We start from the raw sequence: 17,491 nt of genomic DNA, 5'->3' as shown, positions 1-17,491 counted from the left end.
ACTGGAGAAGGCGACACATATCTTCGTTTCTCTGAAGGCAAGGGGACAGAGCGTGGACCCGAGCGAGCGAGCGCCGCACACACAAACACAACAGGAGCCCTGATACAGAAAATGCTGTGCTTCGGCACTTTTTCGCCGCTAAATCAATGAGTCCCACAGCGGAGCAGCTTTCTGCTCCTCTACGTTCTGACTGCTGGTTTACATATACACATTACACGCCCATATTTGCACTGCAAGCTATTTCCTTTACACTCTGCTCGTCTCTGAGCCTTACTACATCACTTTAGTATTATTCATTAAAGTTTAAACGCTATGCAATACAACACATCAGCCTTGTAATATGTTTTCTCTCACAGACTACAAAGTCAGACCTCGACTGCTGACCATATGCTCAATTATGTGTTTTTAACGTTGTCATTTATCTCGTATAATTTGAAAAAGATTTAAGATATGGATTAATCCGATCGACCCTTATCTATATAATTACATTTAATTATACAATTTCAGGGATCATCAACTCTAGAAAGAGCTGCTGAGGGGATCGAGCAAACTTGTTCTGCATCTTTTATAAAAAAAGGTAAAAACATTAGAAAAACACATTGTGAACTAATGTTTATACTTTCATTTCTTTTAGCACCCTTTTCTTAAACGATTGTTTTAAATCCAAATGCTATTAGGTGTTCCACAGCCGCCGGACCACCGTCTGCCCTCATGCCAGCAAAGGGGAATGACATTTAGTCTGGGATAACCACGCTCAGATGCAACCAACCATAAGCGAGCACACGGAAAGCGTTGAGCACGGGATGTTCACTTCCCCTAGAAAGCGCTCCACTTTATAACACTGACCCTGTAGCATCGATGCCCATCAATTTAAGAGACCCTGCACGATCGACCTGAGCCAGAGCGCCATCTCGCTGAGCCATCTTTAATATGCTCATGGTTGAGAGATAAGAATAAAGCGGCCAAAGAGTGGAGCGGTAAGCTCCTTCACACAGAAACACTGACAGCCAAGGGCGAGGCGACCCGCTTCAGGCCAGCCTCACATCCCAACACACGGCAACAGACCACTTTACAGTACAAAGAAACAACAAATGAACTTCAAGGGCTATTAACTACACTAGGAAAGTAAGACAGATGCTTTCAAGGCCTCAAAGGTAGTCTAATGACAATTTGAGACCATACCATCTGTTGGGGAGTTGGATGAAGCCTCGAGGCCTGCTTCCAACTTCAATCAATGTCGGACTAAATTGAAACCTACATTTCATAGTAGGGTGAAATGTGATCATTTAGTTTGAATGGCTTTAAACTACTTTTAAATGTAAGTGGAATCTGTGGAAGAATTTTAATTAACCCCATAAACTGGTACATTTACTTTAGATTTACTACGGCAAAAGACGATTAGAGAATTCTAAGAAGAACATCACACACGACTGAAGTAATGCGTTACGCAGGGTTAGGGTTCAGTAAACACTGAAATGTAATTTGTACGCTATGTTACGCCTTGGAACACGTTCAACTATGCGAGACCAAGAAAAGGATCTTTTCATACCCGAGAAAGTGTCTGAAGTGTCACGCTCATACACTTCTGGTTTCTCATCGAGATCATATGCCAGTTAATCCTAATGTGTCGGTTTATGTCAATGACTGGACCTATTTTGTCTCCTTGTTAAAACCGGAGTCCTCATCTTTCATACCAACAGAGGATGATTAAGTTACGGATTAGTCGTTACAGATTAGTGGTTCTGTCACTGCCTCTGTCTTCTGTCCGGTAATAAACTAAACAGGATAGTCTTGTGCTCGTAGTTTTAAATCATATGCTCGAAAGGTTTTACTATCGTTTGATGATAATAACGCTCTGAAATGACTTTGAGTAAAAGCAGTTTCAGTTTGCCTCTATATTTGATACCAAATTATGCATCAGTTTGAATTATAATTGAATGCTCAAGTCTAAATAATCCAAACAACATGACATGAGTACTGAAACATATTTCAGGTACACAAAGTAACGCTAGTCTAGTGCGCTTTTATTATTTAAGGCTAGAATCTGTAAGTATCAGTATTTATATTGTCTATTCAAATTAAGGGCTCTGATAATTAATTTGTCAAAAAAATAAAGCGTGTTTGGACACTTAACGTATATATTATTTTGAGAGCATGTCTGTATGTAATCTACTGGAAGCGTTAAGCAGCCATTTATTGAGATCTTTAAGTTTCCACAGATTCCACTTAAACATGCCCCTGTCCCCCGTGGACCCCCGGAAGGTGTGACAAGTAGTGGGAGAGCGGGTGAGCGTCTCATACCTGGGGTTCCCTCGCAGTGCCGCGTGATGCAAAGCATTGAAGCCGTTATTGTTGGTGATGGTGACATCGGCCCCAGCCTCCAGCAGCACTGACAGCATGTCGTCTCTCTTCTTGCTTATGGCATCGTGCAGGGGTGTGTCCCCCTCCGAATCCTAAAAGGGGAAACTTGTGTTACGTACTACTCCAGCACTAATGTGTGATTCAAACCGTGCCTCAGACGACCCCTCTTCTCTCCACTGTGTCACAGAGAGAACTCTGCGGGGTAAGGTACCTGAAGGCTCGGGTGGCAGCCAAAGTCCAGCAGGGTCTTGACCACCTGCAGGTGTCCCTTGTTCACAGCTATGTGTAATGGTGTCTGCCTTCGCTTGTTCCTGGCATTCAAGTCGGCACCGCCCCTCTGCAGCACCTCGATGACAGAGCCCTCATCACCGAAGGCTGCGTGGTGCACTGCCCGGTCTCCATCTTTGTCCTAGGAACAGTGACACACCCGCATAATGACTCAGCCTTTTGACCGTGATAAGATTGTATAGTGGGCTAAGATCCCTTTATGGCACGTAAGATTACATATGAGAAGAGAGAGGAGACATTCATTTCAGTGACACAAACCTCAGCTTCCAGGTCAACGTTGTGTTTGAGCAGCAGCTTCAGCACATCCACGTGCCCGTTCTGACTGGCTGCCTGCATAGCAGTGTGTCCCGCACACTGCCCATTCACCTGTCGACACATCAAGAGCGGGAATACGGCTGCGTGTCAATGTCATGTTTAGGTGAGCATCTACTCCATTAGCCGCTCACCTGAGAATGACCGCGGTGGGTTTAAGCGCCTGTACGCGTGGGTGTGCATGCGCGGCTTTGTGTGCATGTTTCATCAGCAACTGCAGCACTGCAAAAACTCACGGCATAAATATTAATGCGGTGCTCCTTTGGGAGTCTCGAGACGTCTCTTGTCCTGGCAGGCGGATCACTTGGCCGAGCCCAGTGTGCTCAGCTTTAAGCAAATCATTCCACTGAAAGGCAGTAGGGCACGTGGCCAGCCTTCGCCACTGACACACTCATTCACTCTGTTGCTCTCTGAGTGAGGACAGGATTGCAGACCTGACGTAACCACTCCTCATACAGGGCACACGCTGTGGCTAATGGGTGTTTTCCCTGGCTTGCAGACTGTGTCAGAACACAATCTGCAACCATATGGGGTTTGTAGATCTAATCTTGATTTGAGTGAATAAGGTCTGTGCTGCAGTGCACACCAATGCTCCTCTGGGCCCAGCCTTAATGCTTTTCAGATAGAGAGAGAAGGCGCAGGAGTGGGAGGATCTCAGAAGCCTTTCCTGGGAGACTCTCAGCCTGCTCTGTATACTGAGAGCAGAGCGAGCAAAGCTGGGTATATTCCAGCTTCAATTATAAATGTACTCACATCTTTTGAAAATATTCAATAGCAAAAAAGACGTGCTGTTCGTCAAAAACCCATCTCGAAAACCGGCAGCTGCTCATCCCAAAATACAGAACGTCGAGCACTTACGTCCACTTCGGGTCTCTTAAGGATGTCCTCCACCTTGGCCAAGTCGCCATTGGCTGCTGCCTTGACCAGCTCCTCGTTGATGTCTCCGGACTCTTGTGTCTCAAATAGTTTCTTCAGTAACTGAGACAGACGCTCTACTCGAACAGGGGCGAAACGGCAGAAACAGATTGCGCACCGGTGTCAGAGAACAGGGCGAGGACAAAGAACCAAGAGGACACTCTCTCCGTGTCAGCCGTGCCTGTTCACACTTACCTCCAGAGGCATTGCTGACAGCCGAGCCGGAGGGGGCGATCTTGGTGACGGCGGCGGGATTGTACGTCCAAGAAGTTCCACAAACCTCGACCTTCAGGTCACTGTCGGAGTAGATCTGCTGCACACGGCCCACCTTGCCGAGGGTCTGTTGGTAAATGTTGCGACAAACTCATTAGTACATGGAGGGCTGCTGTCTTTGGGCTATGTGCGGTGTAACGGAGCCTGTAAGTGGCAGAGCGAAGATGGAGGGGGATTGTTACGAAGGGTTAAAAAATGAGAGGAAAAGGATAAAGAGGACTCAACAAAGCAATTGTCAAAACCAGAGCAGAAACAAAGCATGTATCAAGAATAAAACCTGACAGAAAAATATATATATTCCAGATTTAAGCGGCGTTTCATTATTGAGAGTACATGTACTTGCACAAGAAAGAACAAGATGAATGTAAGAGAAAGAGACCCTTCTGCCGGCGAGACTATTCTTCATCTCTACAGGCAATACAGAGAGGACGGCGCAAAATGCTTTCCAATTTTGAATCATATCATCTCGATCTCGGCGATATGAGAAAGAGGCACTTTGAGTCTGTGGAGCGGGGTCTGTCCTGGAGGAGGCCATCAATAACGGGGACTGCTGCAGTAGAAGCAGCAGCGGGCGACAAACAGCCGTGGTTAGTGATCAAAGCTGCACCCCATCTCGGGGTTTTTAAGGCTCATTAGCTGCCGAGGGGGGTCCCGTTTGGCAGGGGCAAGTGGCATATTGGAGGAGACTGCCGTTACATAACCTGGGACGTGCTGGGCAGCAACGAACAGACTTCATAAGAAAAGGGAAGATTAAAGTTGTGTCGAGACAACATTAAGATAAATGCAAAATAATTGGCAGCCAAAGAGGGATTTTAAAATCTATTTAAATAAGACGATGGACTGGCACAGTTGGGTGTGAGAGAAACAGAAGAAAAATACACATAAATTGAGCCTAATTTAGAGAATTTGCATACAAAATACTGAGTTCCAAGTAAAAATGCGGACATAAAAAATATATATATGGTGCCGATATTAACAGCATTGATTTCCTCATATTTTCAAGCGCTATTTTCATTCTAAGTTTTATATGAAACTGTCCACTTTTGGATTTGTTTTGTCACTCACACAACTGTACAGTTACAGTTTGATTTGACGTTGTAGCCCTGGTGAGAGTGGGTATATCTGTGTGTGAACTCATTCAGACTCTTACAGGAAGCATGGCCTCAGCCCACTCTCCGTGGCCTCTCTGCAGCAGCTTGATGCGGTCGATGTCTAAGCAGATCTGCACCAGGTCTCCCACCAGGAACTGGGAGGTGCCCCCCTCCGCCCCTGCTGCTACGTCACCGCTGCGCACCGCATTGGCCTTCGTCAGCACTGCTGGGTTGAAAGTCCACCTGAGGATCCACAAGGTAATGCATTTTAACCACACATCCATCAATGTATAAGATAGGATACCTGAAGTAAAGATTCTGAGCAGTCACTCGGGGGGTTTGCAAGCTACGATTAAGTAATACAAAAATGATATAGAAGATCTTTTTTATACTTTATGGATGTGATCTGAATACATGCAGAAGACTGAAAATTAACAGATGGGCGCCAAGAAGACCGACTTTATATTTGAATACAAATCAACTGATAATTTTAATTTTCTCAAGGATGTTACAAACCAATGCTTATGTTGTAGTGATATGCATGCAAGTGTTTGATGGCGTTTGACTGCGCCAAGTCAAAAAGGGTTATATAAAACTTGAATGGGTGAATTATAGTGATGGGAAGCCGTTTTATTGGTTCCACTGTATGGCAGCCAATATCTAAAAGCCAGTTGATAGAGACTCACCTGTTCCCACTGAGGTACTGAACGACGATATCGTGGTCTTCATCGATGCCGCAGACCTTGCCGGGGGTGGTGAGCGTCTCAAACATGCCGTCAGTCCATCCTCCGTGACCGTGTTGCAGCGACTGAACAATCTCCAGGTCTAAGTCGATGTTGACCAAATCTTCAATCTGGAGACCGCCAGGATTTCTGTTGCCATTCTGCTCACCTGGGAGACGAAGGCAAAGGTTAGGAGTATTATAAATAACATTGGCATTACTTAAAGTGTATTAAAAAAAACTGTATTAGTCTTTCACTTTAATCATTTTGATCTTAAGGGGCTAAGAACAGAAGGACGGATAGAAAATGGCACAAAAGAAATACAAATAATCTGATAGCATGCGATTCAACAAATGTACAAATAAGATCATATGTAGTAGCATACTGGTAAAGACAAAACACAGTCAAACATTACACATCATTTTCTGTGAATATGGACACTATCAATCCTCATGACGGACTTTGTCCTGCAGTGTTGAATCCACAGAGACAATCCACTCTGGAATTCCAGGAATGCTGAAACTGCATGACCTGAGCCCCTTTCTTTTATTTGTGATTATGTGGTGCTGCCACCTAGTGGCCAAACACGATTAACTTCATGTGAATCTCCCCCTAATGCCCTTGGATTCACTGCACCAGAACGATAGGTGAGAGAATTGGTGCAATAATGACGGAGGACACAGATCAGAGGGAAACTCACCTAAAACGGGGCAGTGGTCTCTGTAGAAAGAGCCGCCTTTGGCATCCTGGACGCATTTCAGATCCGACTATGGGAGAAAAAGGGAGCCAAGTCAGATAATGATTAGCCAGGGTAATTCCATTAGAGGAGAGGGTACAAAGGTCAAGAATACTGAAACAGAGAATGGAAACCGTTGATGGTGTAGTGTCAGTGCAGAATACCAACAATATCAGAGCCCTGAGGGTAATGCAGGACAATAAAACACTCCTCTGCCACTGAGGGAAGGTGTTGTATCATTTGTGATGACTCAGATGTGGAGCCTCTGTGGCAGAGTTAGAGGGCTAGAAGTCTGTGAGCAAACATTCCTCAGAAATGATGGAAGTAAAACATGTCCTGACAAATTAAGTCTACACTGCTGTATCCAGCCAGTAAGACCCTTTTGACTTCACGATGCCCCGAGCACAAAGCATACAGTACTCAACAGGAAAAGGTGTAGCCGCATTTGGAACAACAACGGTCACAACCGACTGTGTAGCAGCTAGCAGGAATGTCTTAATAAGAAACTTTAAAGTGAAGTCAAGATGGGGGGTCGGAAGCATGATTTACTTAAACCAGAGGCAGATGCCTTTTTCTTTTCTCTCAGCCTATTAAAATAACAAAAGGACAAATCTGTTATGCAACCGAGAAACCCGATTGGCCCCTTTTGTAAAAAGGAGAGGGCAGTCTGCACCAATGAGAAGGATGCTTTTCATTTGAGACGCGTGTGGAGCAGCGCCTGCGACAACCCCGAGAGAATGGCCCCCTCCTTTAAAGTTGACCTCCGTGTTCACTCTCTACCCCCTAAAAGAGCCCAAGGAACAGCTCGTCTTTATCATGCAGATACCTTCCCTTTCCAGCTGCCTGTACAATGGTGCCTTACGCATGCTAGCTGCGTGGCTCTAACAAAAGGCCCCAGCCCTGCGGTCAGACACAAAGCCACCTGACAGCTGATCTTTTGTGAGACTCAGTGGGTGTGTGTGTGTGAGTGAGGGACGGCGCAGGAGGGTCAGCCTGGAAGTTCGCTCACCATTCCCTCAAAGCCAACTCTGTACAGGTTCTTGGCCCCATTGTCCCACAGAACGTAGGCCGCGCTGTGCGGGCTGGCGGCACTCCAGTCCTGTATCTCTGTCACCTAGGGAAGAGGAAGAGGGAGGGGATGAAAGACCGATAAGAAAAACATTGAAAACACTTGGTTTTGGAGTTTTATTTGTCATTTCCTGATCATTTTAGTGTGAAAAGAGCATCGTCTGGATGGGAATTGAAGTACATTTGTTGGCATACTGTATGTGGAAATATGGGATTTATTGATTTTCCTTCATTGGTAGCTCGCAAGCAGGTTTTTGTATCATCTTAAAACCTCCTACTCAGTGAATATGCTACTTTCTGTGGAGACATGTATTTTCAAATGAATGTCAGAGTGAAGGTTGAACGACAGAAGTCATGAAGTACCCAGTGCCGAGACCAGAACACGTCTGCAAAACAAGCTGAACTCCTCTAGCTGAAGGGTCCAGTGTCATCTGGCCGAGCACCAACTTACAAAATGGTTATAGAAGAGAGCAAAAGTCAATGTAGCAAATCTATAAACTTTCAAACAACTTCAAGTTAAGTACACGTGCCACCCTAACTACTGAGAAATATTAGGTGTTGGACTCATCATGAACAAATATGACTAGGGGGTTTGATTCTCGCGGTTGCAATTCGATTTTTTTTTAATTCTCCCAACGTTGCAATCTTACAGTCAATACTAAACCTTCCATTGTCTTTATTTCATCAGTTGGGAAATCATCAAGAACATTGTAATTACACTCTATCAACAGTTATTGCTTTCTAAAGACAACACAAGCAAGTCAAGTTCAGCCAGAGCCTGTGGGAAGCAGTGCTCTTCAGAGCAAGAAACACTAGACATGATTTACTATCCAACAATGTTCCTGCCCGTTTCAGAAGAGTCACGAGGGAACAAGATGCAGATGTTATTCCACAGATAAATACTTAATGACTGGGTATTCAAATATGGTTACATGCTTCATCTGTAAAGGGTTAGGAAGGTCTGAGACATCACTTTCCATGTGTGTTTCTATTCACTAAGAGGGCTTGATCCAAACTCATGTTGCAGTATGCCTAAATCCCTAGCATGCTTATTTAGAAATATATTTCAAAGCTACTGAAAGTAACTTTCTGTTCTTTTTGAAACAACAATTTCCAGGCGCCTATTTTGCTTACAGAACGTGGAAACAGTGCAGCAGGGAATGCTCTTTACACGATCAACTGCTAATACTGCACGAAGAAAGGAACACTCGCAGCACGGCATTCACCCAAAGACTCTTGAACTAGAGCCCATCTTCAGAGCGGATCAGACAAGCACCAACGCCAAAGCAATGCCCCCCCCCCCCTGTTTGGACAATCATTTTGGAAAGCATCATTTGCGAATGCATCCTGTGCAGCCATGGTGCTATTTCTGTGCTAGGAAGCAGTCCACAGGCCCACATACATAAACATGGCTGCTGTGGTGGTTCCAGCATCAGTAGCCTCCGGCAGAACAGTTTGCCGTGATGACAGACTCACAAGCTGTAAACAATACCAGCGTCGCAGTGTCTGCTATTAACACCATTATTACTTGAGTAAGTACTTGATGTATTACATTATGACTGATGCTGCACCCGACTACTGCAGTAAGAACTAGCTTACAGCGTTTGGCAGAAATATATTGAAGGGCACGGGAAGCCAAGTACATGATGTGTTATAGGCATAAATAAGCAATGAGCTATGAAAGGGGGGAAATCAATTCAAATTGGGAAGATAGCGTTAGGAGCTTCGTACAAGATAATTCTCTCTCCGTCACAAGCGGTGCAGCGCTTTCCTCACATTGAGAAAGTGGCAAGAGAAGGGCGGTATTGGAGTAAGTTCATTCTTTAATTAAAAGTTGTGCCTTAAGTTAATACAGAAATCAGATCGTTCAATTATTTGCAGGCCCCTTACAGAGGTAATTGATTAACGGGCCTCAGGAGGTAATATGCATGCTAATCTAACGGAACATCTGAGCTGCAGGACATGCAGAAGCGGATTTGAGGAGAGCATATTGCTTACAGCATCATAAAACAGTAATGAGATATGCCATTAAGTAACACCGCAAAATGAAGTCTTAAATCGCCTGGAGGGACTCTTCAATTGAATATTCAGGGGTCTGGAGTAGAGTCAAAATACAAGCCCTTGAAAGCACAGTTACAGTATAAATCTAAATAGACCGGGGTGAACAAATGCAACCTCATCAGACATTGTATTACTTTCTAATATGTATCTAAGCCGGGGATAACCTGCAGCAGTGAAGTCTGTGTCGAGGCGCTGTAAAGATAAATATAATCAGCCGACTCAATCCGAGCAGTGGTGCAATCTACAAATGATTATCATCACTCACATACAGATTTAGTTTAATCATTTTGATCATTTTCAAAATGATTGTGCAACATGAGTTTAGAAAGGGTCTTCATCAGATTTTATTTCCCACTAAATCTGGATGAATGGATTTAGATGTTTAAGTTTTAAACAGGTTTTTCATTAAAGGAAATTAAGGGTGAATCTCCACCTTTAGTTATCTATTTGAGTCAGTGTATTATCGATACAGTATACGAGACAATGTATTGATTTGGGTCGCGGTTAGGGATGCCAGCGATTATTCGAATATTCGCTACAGTCTCCATAATCGAATATTATTTTTTAAAATCGATTTTATTTATATATATATTTTTTTTTTTATTTATGTATTTTTTTTTTTTTTCTGGCTTAGTTTCAACCAAAATATATATAAATATATATATGCTAGTAATAGTATTAATAATTGTAAATGGTCATTGGTCACACCACCAGTTTGTTTTACTGTAAACTTGGAGGAAGCCTGCGTGCAGAGCAGACTGCTGCTGCAGCACGCTACACACCGACCCCGCCCCCACTCCCCCACACGTGCGACTAAAGATGAACAAAGCGGCAGGTAAAAAGAGTTCCTCCTCGTGGAACTACTTCGAACTTACAAGTCGAATAATCGATTATTATTCGCCAGGGCTGCCGAATAATGGATTTTGATCATGGTCAGTTTCTGGCAACCCTAGTCGCGGTAACAGTGTACCACCAATTAAGTGTATATTTATATATTTTCCTGAACTTAAAAAAGCTGCAGAACAATGATATAGTTATCTTCAACTTTACAGCATACCTGGCTAGGCAGCAGAGGACTTTATTTGTAGTTGTCACTTCCTTGTAGCATGTGCATGCCCCAAACACACTGTGTCAGGCAGTGCACTTCCTGTTTCGGTTGAGCCTCCTGCACATTTCAAATTAAATCACATCCTGGGATGCAAGTTTGTTTTTTCCTCTCCAAGGTTGTTTAGGGGCAAGGGATCCCTGGTATTTCCTTCTGTGCAGCGCTGCATTGTCTCCCGCAGGATTCTTTGAGACTATGGTTGGTGGACTAAATCCTTTAGTCTGGGATCATGCTCGGCCAGAAGAAACCTTTCAACCAATAAATGCATTGAGTGTTTCTGAAGGAAAATTAAGAGGATGGATCTATAAAATCATAAACACATTGGTTGTGGGGTTATACATGTCGAATCCACTGCCTTTAACCACCTCAAACTCACCACACACACACACACACACACACACACACACACACACACACACACACACACACACACACACACACACACACACACACACACACACACACACACACACACACACACACACACACACACACACACACACACACACACACACACACACACACACACACACACACACACACACACACACACACACACACACACACACACACACACACAGCTATCCACTGTCTGCAAAGTATCGTGTACAGATTTCTCTGTTCAATATATTGTATATACAGTAGTTTAGTGGTCTTTAGTCATTTTCTTGTATTCTTTCTTGTGTGTCTTTATACATTCAGCATGGAAGGAAAATTAAGAATGTCATTGTACAGGGAAACGTTCTCTTACTTTGCATATGACAACGAACGTGATATAAATAGTGATAACATGTTAAAGGAACAGTCAAACTGAACAAAGACGTGGTAAAGGAGACATTCACACGCCATCTCCACAGATATGGTGACCTACCTTTCCTCTCCTTCCGTTGCCTCCATCCTGGTCTTCCCACTGCCAGTCCACTCCCCTCACCACTCGGCCACCAGTGAAGATCCCTCTTGCGGTGATTTTCTTTGACTTTCGACGCGACTCCAAAAGCACTCTGCCCAAATAAAAACAGAGGCAAGTTATTCATTTGGATACAGCTTTAAACATGTGACACTGTCAGGTGCCCTTTTTTGCAATTTCAATTCAAATATGTATTTCAGGGGATGGCAGGGCCCCCCTCTTGCTACCTTGTGTCCCCTTCTGTGTGCTTACTGCTTTGGCGTCATGCTGTAAATCACTTTCAGCAAATGAGACGTGGCTACAGATGAACAATCTTACGGAGAATGTTGGGCCGTCACGGCATCTAATCTGCTGTACCAACTAGGAAGTCCCTGACATCCTCATCTGTCTCCAAAAAGGGGAACTGACGTTTGGTGATAACAAATTACCTTTACAACATTTCGCAGTGGCTGAAGAATAGTTTAGCTGTCTTTATTTTTAGGCTGTGAAATTCCAGGAGCACGCAGGTATGCAAATGAGTGGCAGGTATGTGTCATTTTGTAACTTAATCCGTTTGTTATGGTAGCTCGGCATTTACACCTCATTGACAATTCCTTCCCTTTTCATCCAGACCCAGCAATCATGGCAGTGCAAATGCAAATGAACATCCAGTGGTTAGTTCCAGCTAAGAGGCTAGCCAATGGAAAGGGGGTAGCAGTTAATAGCTGAGCAATAACCATCAAACAAGTGGGAGCCTTGATGGTAGACTCGGCATCTGGACAGTGTAGATCTAACCAATGCAAACAGCTTGCTGCCTAACCACTCCCTTTTCTGCAGTTAGTGACAGGATCTAATGTGGTGTAACAAAACACCCCACGACGGTGTCTGAGCATCTGAGCTGGGGAGAACTCCAGCACCCATTGTGCATTATGCAACGTCTGTCTCGGGGGGAAGAAAGTCCTACTCAGTTGAAAAGGCTGCCAGCTGTTGGGCCATGTGTTCATTCAGTAGAGTATGTGGGTGAAATAGGCCTGCAATGGATGAAGCATCATCCCAGTACTGACAGGGCACGCAATAACACAAATTAAATATAAGTTGGATTTAGTGATTGTGCATGACTAACAGGGTTAATGTATATGATTAAAGACTTTGATTAAATCAGTGACTTGATTGCTTGTTTTTCCAATAAAACAGGAGGTACATTAATCTCTACACAAAGCATCTTCGCATGAACAGTTTAACGCAGCCTCCAACCATTTTACTTGATCATGTCTGTACATGAGTGAATAGGCTACGAATGGGTGTTCCCTTTTTCCACACACCACGCCAGAAACCTTTAAGATAAGACCAGAGGGTAACCACACTTCACATACACACAAAGGTAGGACTTATTATATTGTGTGCAGATTTGTTTGTCCGATTACTACTTATGATGATGACCTAGTTTGAAGTTTGCCCTAAGGGTAAAAGCACATGCGGCAACTCCTTAAATCCTGACCAAAAACTCTCACTCATTTAGATTTTCAGTGTGCCAGCTTTTGACTATGTCATCAGTGTTTTACAGTTAACCCATGACTGTCTGCACTCTGCACTGCAAAACACCTTCACAGTTAAATGCATGAATTCTCAGATACATGCAAAAGTGCTAAGTTCATTCATATAAATGATAGTTCTACAAATCCAAATGAAGAGAAAGAGAAAACAAAGGAGCTCTCGCCGTGATAAAAACATTTCAGTGCCAGAATAACTGCAGACAAATGGAATAGTGTAATTCATCATGTTACTATATGTGATGAGTAACTTCTGGGACAGTTATTACATACGTCAAAAGTACATTGTTTTAACAGGAAGATATCTTTCTATAATACAATTGTAAAAAAATATACATACATATCACATATGCAACTACAATGATTTCTGGAGAATCAAAGCGCTAATGTTTTGCATTTATAAAGTCAGCTGCAATATCGACTTTCAATCAAACGGCATGTTTGATGAGCATGCAGCCGAAGATATACAACTAAAACCAATCAGAAAATGTTTCTCGTAAATGTCATAACTAGGAAATGCTGCATTAATATCATTTTCAAAAAGGTATGACCGGATCTTGAAATGAGGCTCTGTTGTTGCCAGGCAACTGAGGGCTGGGAGCATAGAGATAGAAGCTGTTTGTCTGAGAGGCATGGTGCACAAAAGACATGTCAAATGTCAAATGTCAAATGACACACACACACACACACACACACACACACACACACACACACACACACACACACACACACACACACACACACACACACACACACACACACACACACACACACACACACACACACACACACACACACACACACACACACACACACACACACACACACACACACACACACACACACACACACACACACACACACACACACACACACACACACACACACACACACACACACACACACACACACACACACACACACACACACACCAATGTGGGGGGGGGGGGGGGGTCAAAGGTGGGGAACATTACTAGCAATTGCTGCTTGGTTAACTCACCTCTCACTGCCTGGGGTAGTGATCCTGTAGAACCGGTGTCTCAGGTGATGCTTGTCTCCATGGTAACAGGTTGTGCAAAGGTCGTAATTGGTGCACTCAGCACATTTCCAGCGAATACCAATGATGGGCTGTTGACGGCAGGTGTCACACATGGTTCCATCATGCTTGATGCCTAAGGGGGGGGCAGAAGGAGACTACATTAATACACTGGGGTTATATTGTGTGCTGGCATTTGTGTATATTGTACATCAGTAATACTACTTGAATAAACTGTTTCACATTTTATTATCAACAATGTGTATTGCCTCTGCGCGGTAACATTTATTTAAGTAGCCTATTTGAAATAGTTTGAGACTATTGTGTGCACTTTAAAACGTGTCTTTATTACCTATATATTTTGAAGGGTGTTATACATGCTCGTGTGACACCGAATATCAGCTAGACCAATTTTAGCAACAAGTGATTTTATCATTCTCTTTTTAAGATAGGGAAAATTAAAAGGACTTCTGAAAACTCAACTTCTCCACCGTTACTCAGGTAAAGCTATAAGAAACTGAATGAAGCCAGTCAATGGGAAACATGCTGAAAAGTGTAGCTGTGTTGGGATGTAAGACAATGGCAACAACAAGGCAAAACAATGGGTAAGTAGTCCATCCTGCTGATATACTTTTATGAATGTTGGAACATGTTTTTCCTCTAAATGTGTTATTTGAAATGACAAGCCATTATGTTGTCCTATTCTCAGCTCTTAACGTGTATCTTGTATTATCTACCACAGCTTATTAGCATATGTTGAACACAGTGATATCTGTGACACACATCTGTTCAGAGAACATTTCAATACTGATCTACTTTTGCTGTAGTCAACAGAATGTCTGCTTTCAACATACATAATAAACTAGCTAAAAATAATTAACTGATTCCAAAAATGTAATTCAAAAACTATGTTAAATGGCAAAATTATGTGTTCATAACAGCAACAACTTTCATAGCTGCCAGGATTACAAATGCATCTTAATACTACAAAGTCTCTAAATGAAGGCCAATAAAGATCCACTGTCTTGTATATTGAGCATTACCCTGTGTTGAATTAAAAGACACTTGTCTTTAAATGAGTCTCAAAGTGCTGAAAAACTAAAAGGAACGGATGTAAAGTTACCTGTTGGAGCACTGTCTAATATCCTCACGTCGTAAGCCCCGGAGCAGCGGTAGTTAGCAGCCGTCCCGTTATCCCAGACAACGACCACCTCCTCTGGACTTTCAAAACTCCTGACGGTGCCAACATGTCCCTCTCCACCATCCTGCTTCCCCCACTTCCAGTCGGGTCCCCGGACCACTCTCGCCCCAACTCCCTCCATCATCGCTCGGTTATTCCTCCCGGTGGTCATTTTCAAAAAGGACGCGCAGTACCACAACTCTTTCTAACAAGTTTGCAAGCTAGCAGTCGTTGCTAGCGATCGGTGGACAGTTTCCAGCTGCAAGTGCGAGCAGGTCCTAACAGGAAAGAGACTGGAACAATTCCTAAAGCTAGCCTGTTAGCTTAGTAGCTAAGTTAGCTACCTAAGGAGGCTGTCTCACAAAACTATTCCCAAAAGCTAACGTTATTTGCAAGCGCCTCGGTTTGCCTCTGAGAATAAGACACGAATCACCCCACAAGCCTATTGAGAAGCAACATTGCTAGCTTAGACCGATATCAGTACCCAGCAAGCTGGCTATGTCTCTCCTCCACTCCACACACAATAATGCCACCTCTTCAACTTAGCAAGCTAGCGAGCTGAGTTGCTATGCTATCGCAATGCTAGCAAGATAAACCTCTCCAGGCTAGCAAGTCCTTTTCGTTGAGGTAAATGTAGTCCTTTTGGTCGCTGCTTATCCTTATTGTTGTTGTGTATGGTGCTGGAAATCCATCCAAGATGTTCCCTTTGTCAGCCAGAGATGGTTCCCTGGAGTCAACTCAGAATAACCGCGTCGCCATTATTGTCAATCATCGTTCAGACCTCAGACGAGCAACAACTAGCTACGGAGGTGAACGACAAAGCCCGAAGACGAGAGGCTAGAAAACAAGTACGAGTCCAGCCCAGGGCGCGCATGCGCATCTGGATGTCCAAACCCATTCTCGGTTTCTGTGTGGGAAAGATAAAAAACCTCTGTATTTAACCCATTTTAATAAGTAGATGAAGCAGATCTTTTTGAATCTTTTGTCGAATGATTTTGAAATAATACCAGTAATCTGAAACCCATCCCTTTTAAATGTTGTAATTCGCAAGTAGACTACAGAAACCGTCATTAACAAAAATCAAACAGTGATTTTTGAGCAAAATAATTTTTTCTCCAGTGTTTGACAAATACATGCATGTCTAGTCGCAGGAACTTCTGTATAAAGCAACATTGAGTAAATATTTAATGAACACTACCAATTGTTAAATCTGGAACAATATATCTTTGCATGCTCACTAATGTCTGCAGTGTTTACTGCACATTTAATTTATAATGGTATCATTTAAGCTGTCTGAGCTGATGGAAGCTGACATGAATTCAAATTAAATTAAATAAGATCCAGCAGACACAGAAGAAAAAGTGTGTCCAAGAATTCCAGCTGGTATTTCTAAATGGAATGGCTTTTGTTTTTCCTTTCAAGGACATGTTAAAACTTTACTTTACTGAATTCAGTTATTAATTGTAAACATAACTCAACTAAGATATTGAAAAAATATTCTATTTGTTTTGTATATTACTTTTGTATTAAAGGTGGGGTAGGTACATTTGAGAAACCGGCTCGAGATCGCTAGAATTTGAAAATACACAACCGGAGAAAATCTGCCACTTCCTTATAGAGCCCCTCCTCCAACACACACGAACGCGCACATGACCAATGAGGGCACGAGATAAGCTTGTGCCCCGATGGAAAGCTGACAGGCAGGTAGGCCATCCAGTTATTTTAGCCGGCCCGACTAAACGGATTGGTTGTACTTTTTACAGTATTACGGCTTCTACAGATGAAATTTGTTTATGGATCTTTTGTCAAAGCACTTAAGATATTCATTGCTATCGGGATGTTAAGAGCATTCCATGGAATATAACAAAAAGTGTATCTCGAGCCGGTTTCTGAAACTTACCTACCCC

General features: G+C 43.2%; 1 protein-coding gene across 6 annotated transcripts in view; it reads right to left on the bottom strand.

The window, feature by feature from the left end:
* Positions 1-17,491, bottom strand: part of mib1 (MIB E3 ubiquitin protein ligase 1) — a 52,919-nt gene that overhangs the window by 32,229 nt on the left and 3,199 nt on the right. For 5 of the 6 annotated variants that reach the window (XM_034104552.2, XM_071206284.1, XM_071206285.1 and 2 more), the window contains 12 exons: positions 15,528-16,491; positions 14,369-14,540; positions 11,804-11,933; positions 7,708-7,812; positions 6,663-6,729; positions 5,927-6,131; positions 5,300-5,483; positions 4,072-4,216; positions 3,820-3,953; positions 2,908-3,015; positions 2,573-2,770; positions 2,302-2,453 (listed from right to left, as the gene is read on the bottom strand). In XM_034104552.2, the coding sequence (XP_033960443.1) occupies positions 2,302-2,453; positions 2,573-2,770; positions 2,908-3,015; positions 3,820-3,953; positions 4,072-4,216; positions 5,300-5,483; positions 5,927-6,131; positions 6,663-6,729; positions 7,708-7,812; positions 11,804-11,933; positions 14,369-14,540; positions 15,528-15,756 (1,829 nt within the window). In that variant the 5' untranslated portion in view covers positions 15,757-16,491. Of the gene's footprint in view, positions 1-2,301; positions 2,454-2,572; positions 2,771-2,907; positions 3,016-3,819; positions 3,954-4,071; positions 4,217-5,299; positions 5,484-5,926; positions 6,132-6,662; positions 6,730-7,707; positions 7,813-11,803; positions 11,934-14,368; positions 14,541-15,527; positions 16,492-17,491 lie in introns of those variants that run through there. The other variant, XM_071206286.1, reaches the window with a different exon arrangement.

The sequence above is a fragment of the Pseudochaenichthys georgianus genome, chromosome 17, assembly GCF_902827115.2.
Source record: "Pseudochaenichthys georgianus chromosome 17, fPseGeo1.2, whole genome shotgun sequence".
In the NCBI taxonomy this organism is placed as follows: domain Eukaryota; kingdom Metazoa; phylum Chordata; class Actinopteri; order Perciformes; family Channichthyidae; genus Pseudochaenichthys; species Pseudochaenichthys georgianus.
Note: the sequence above shows the minus strand (reverse complement) of the source record. Positions and strands in the feature narration are given on the sequence as shown.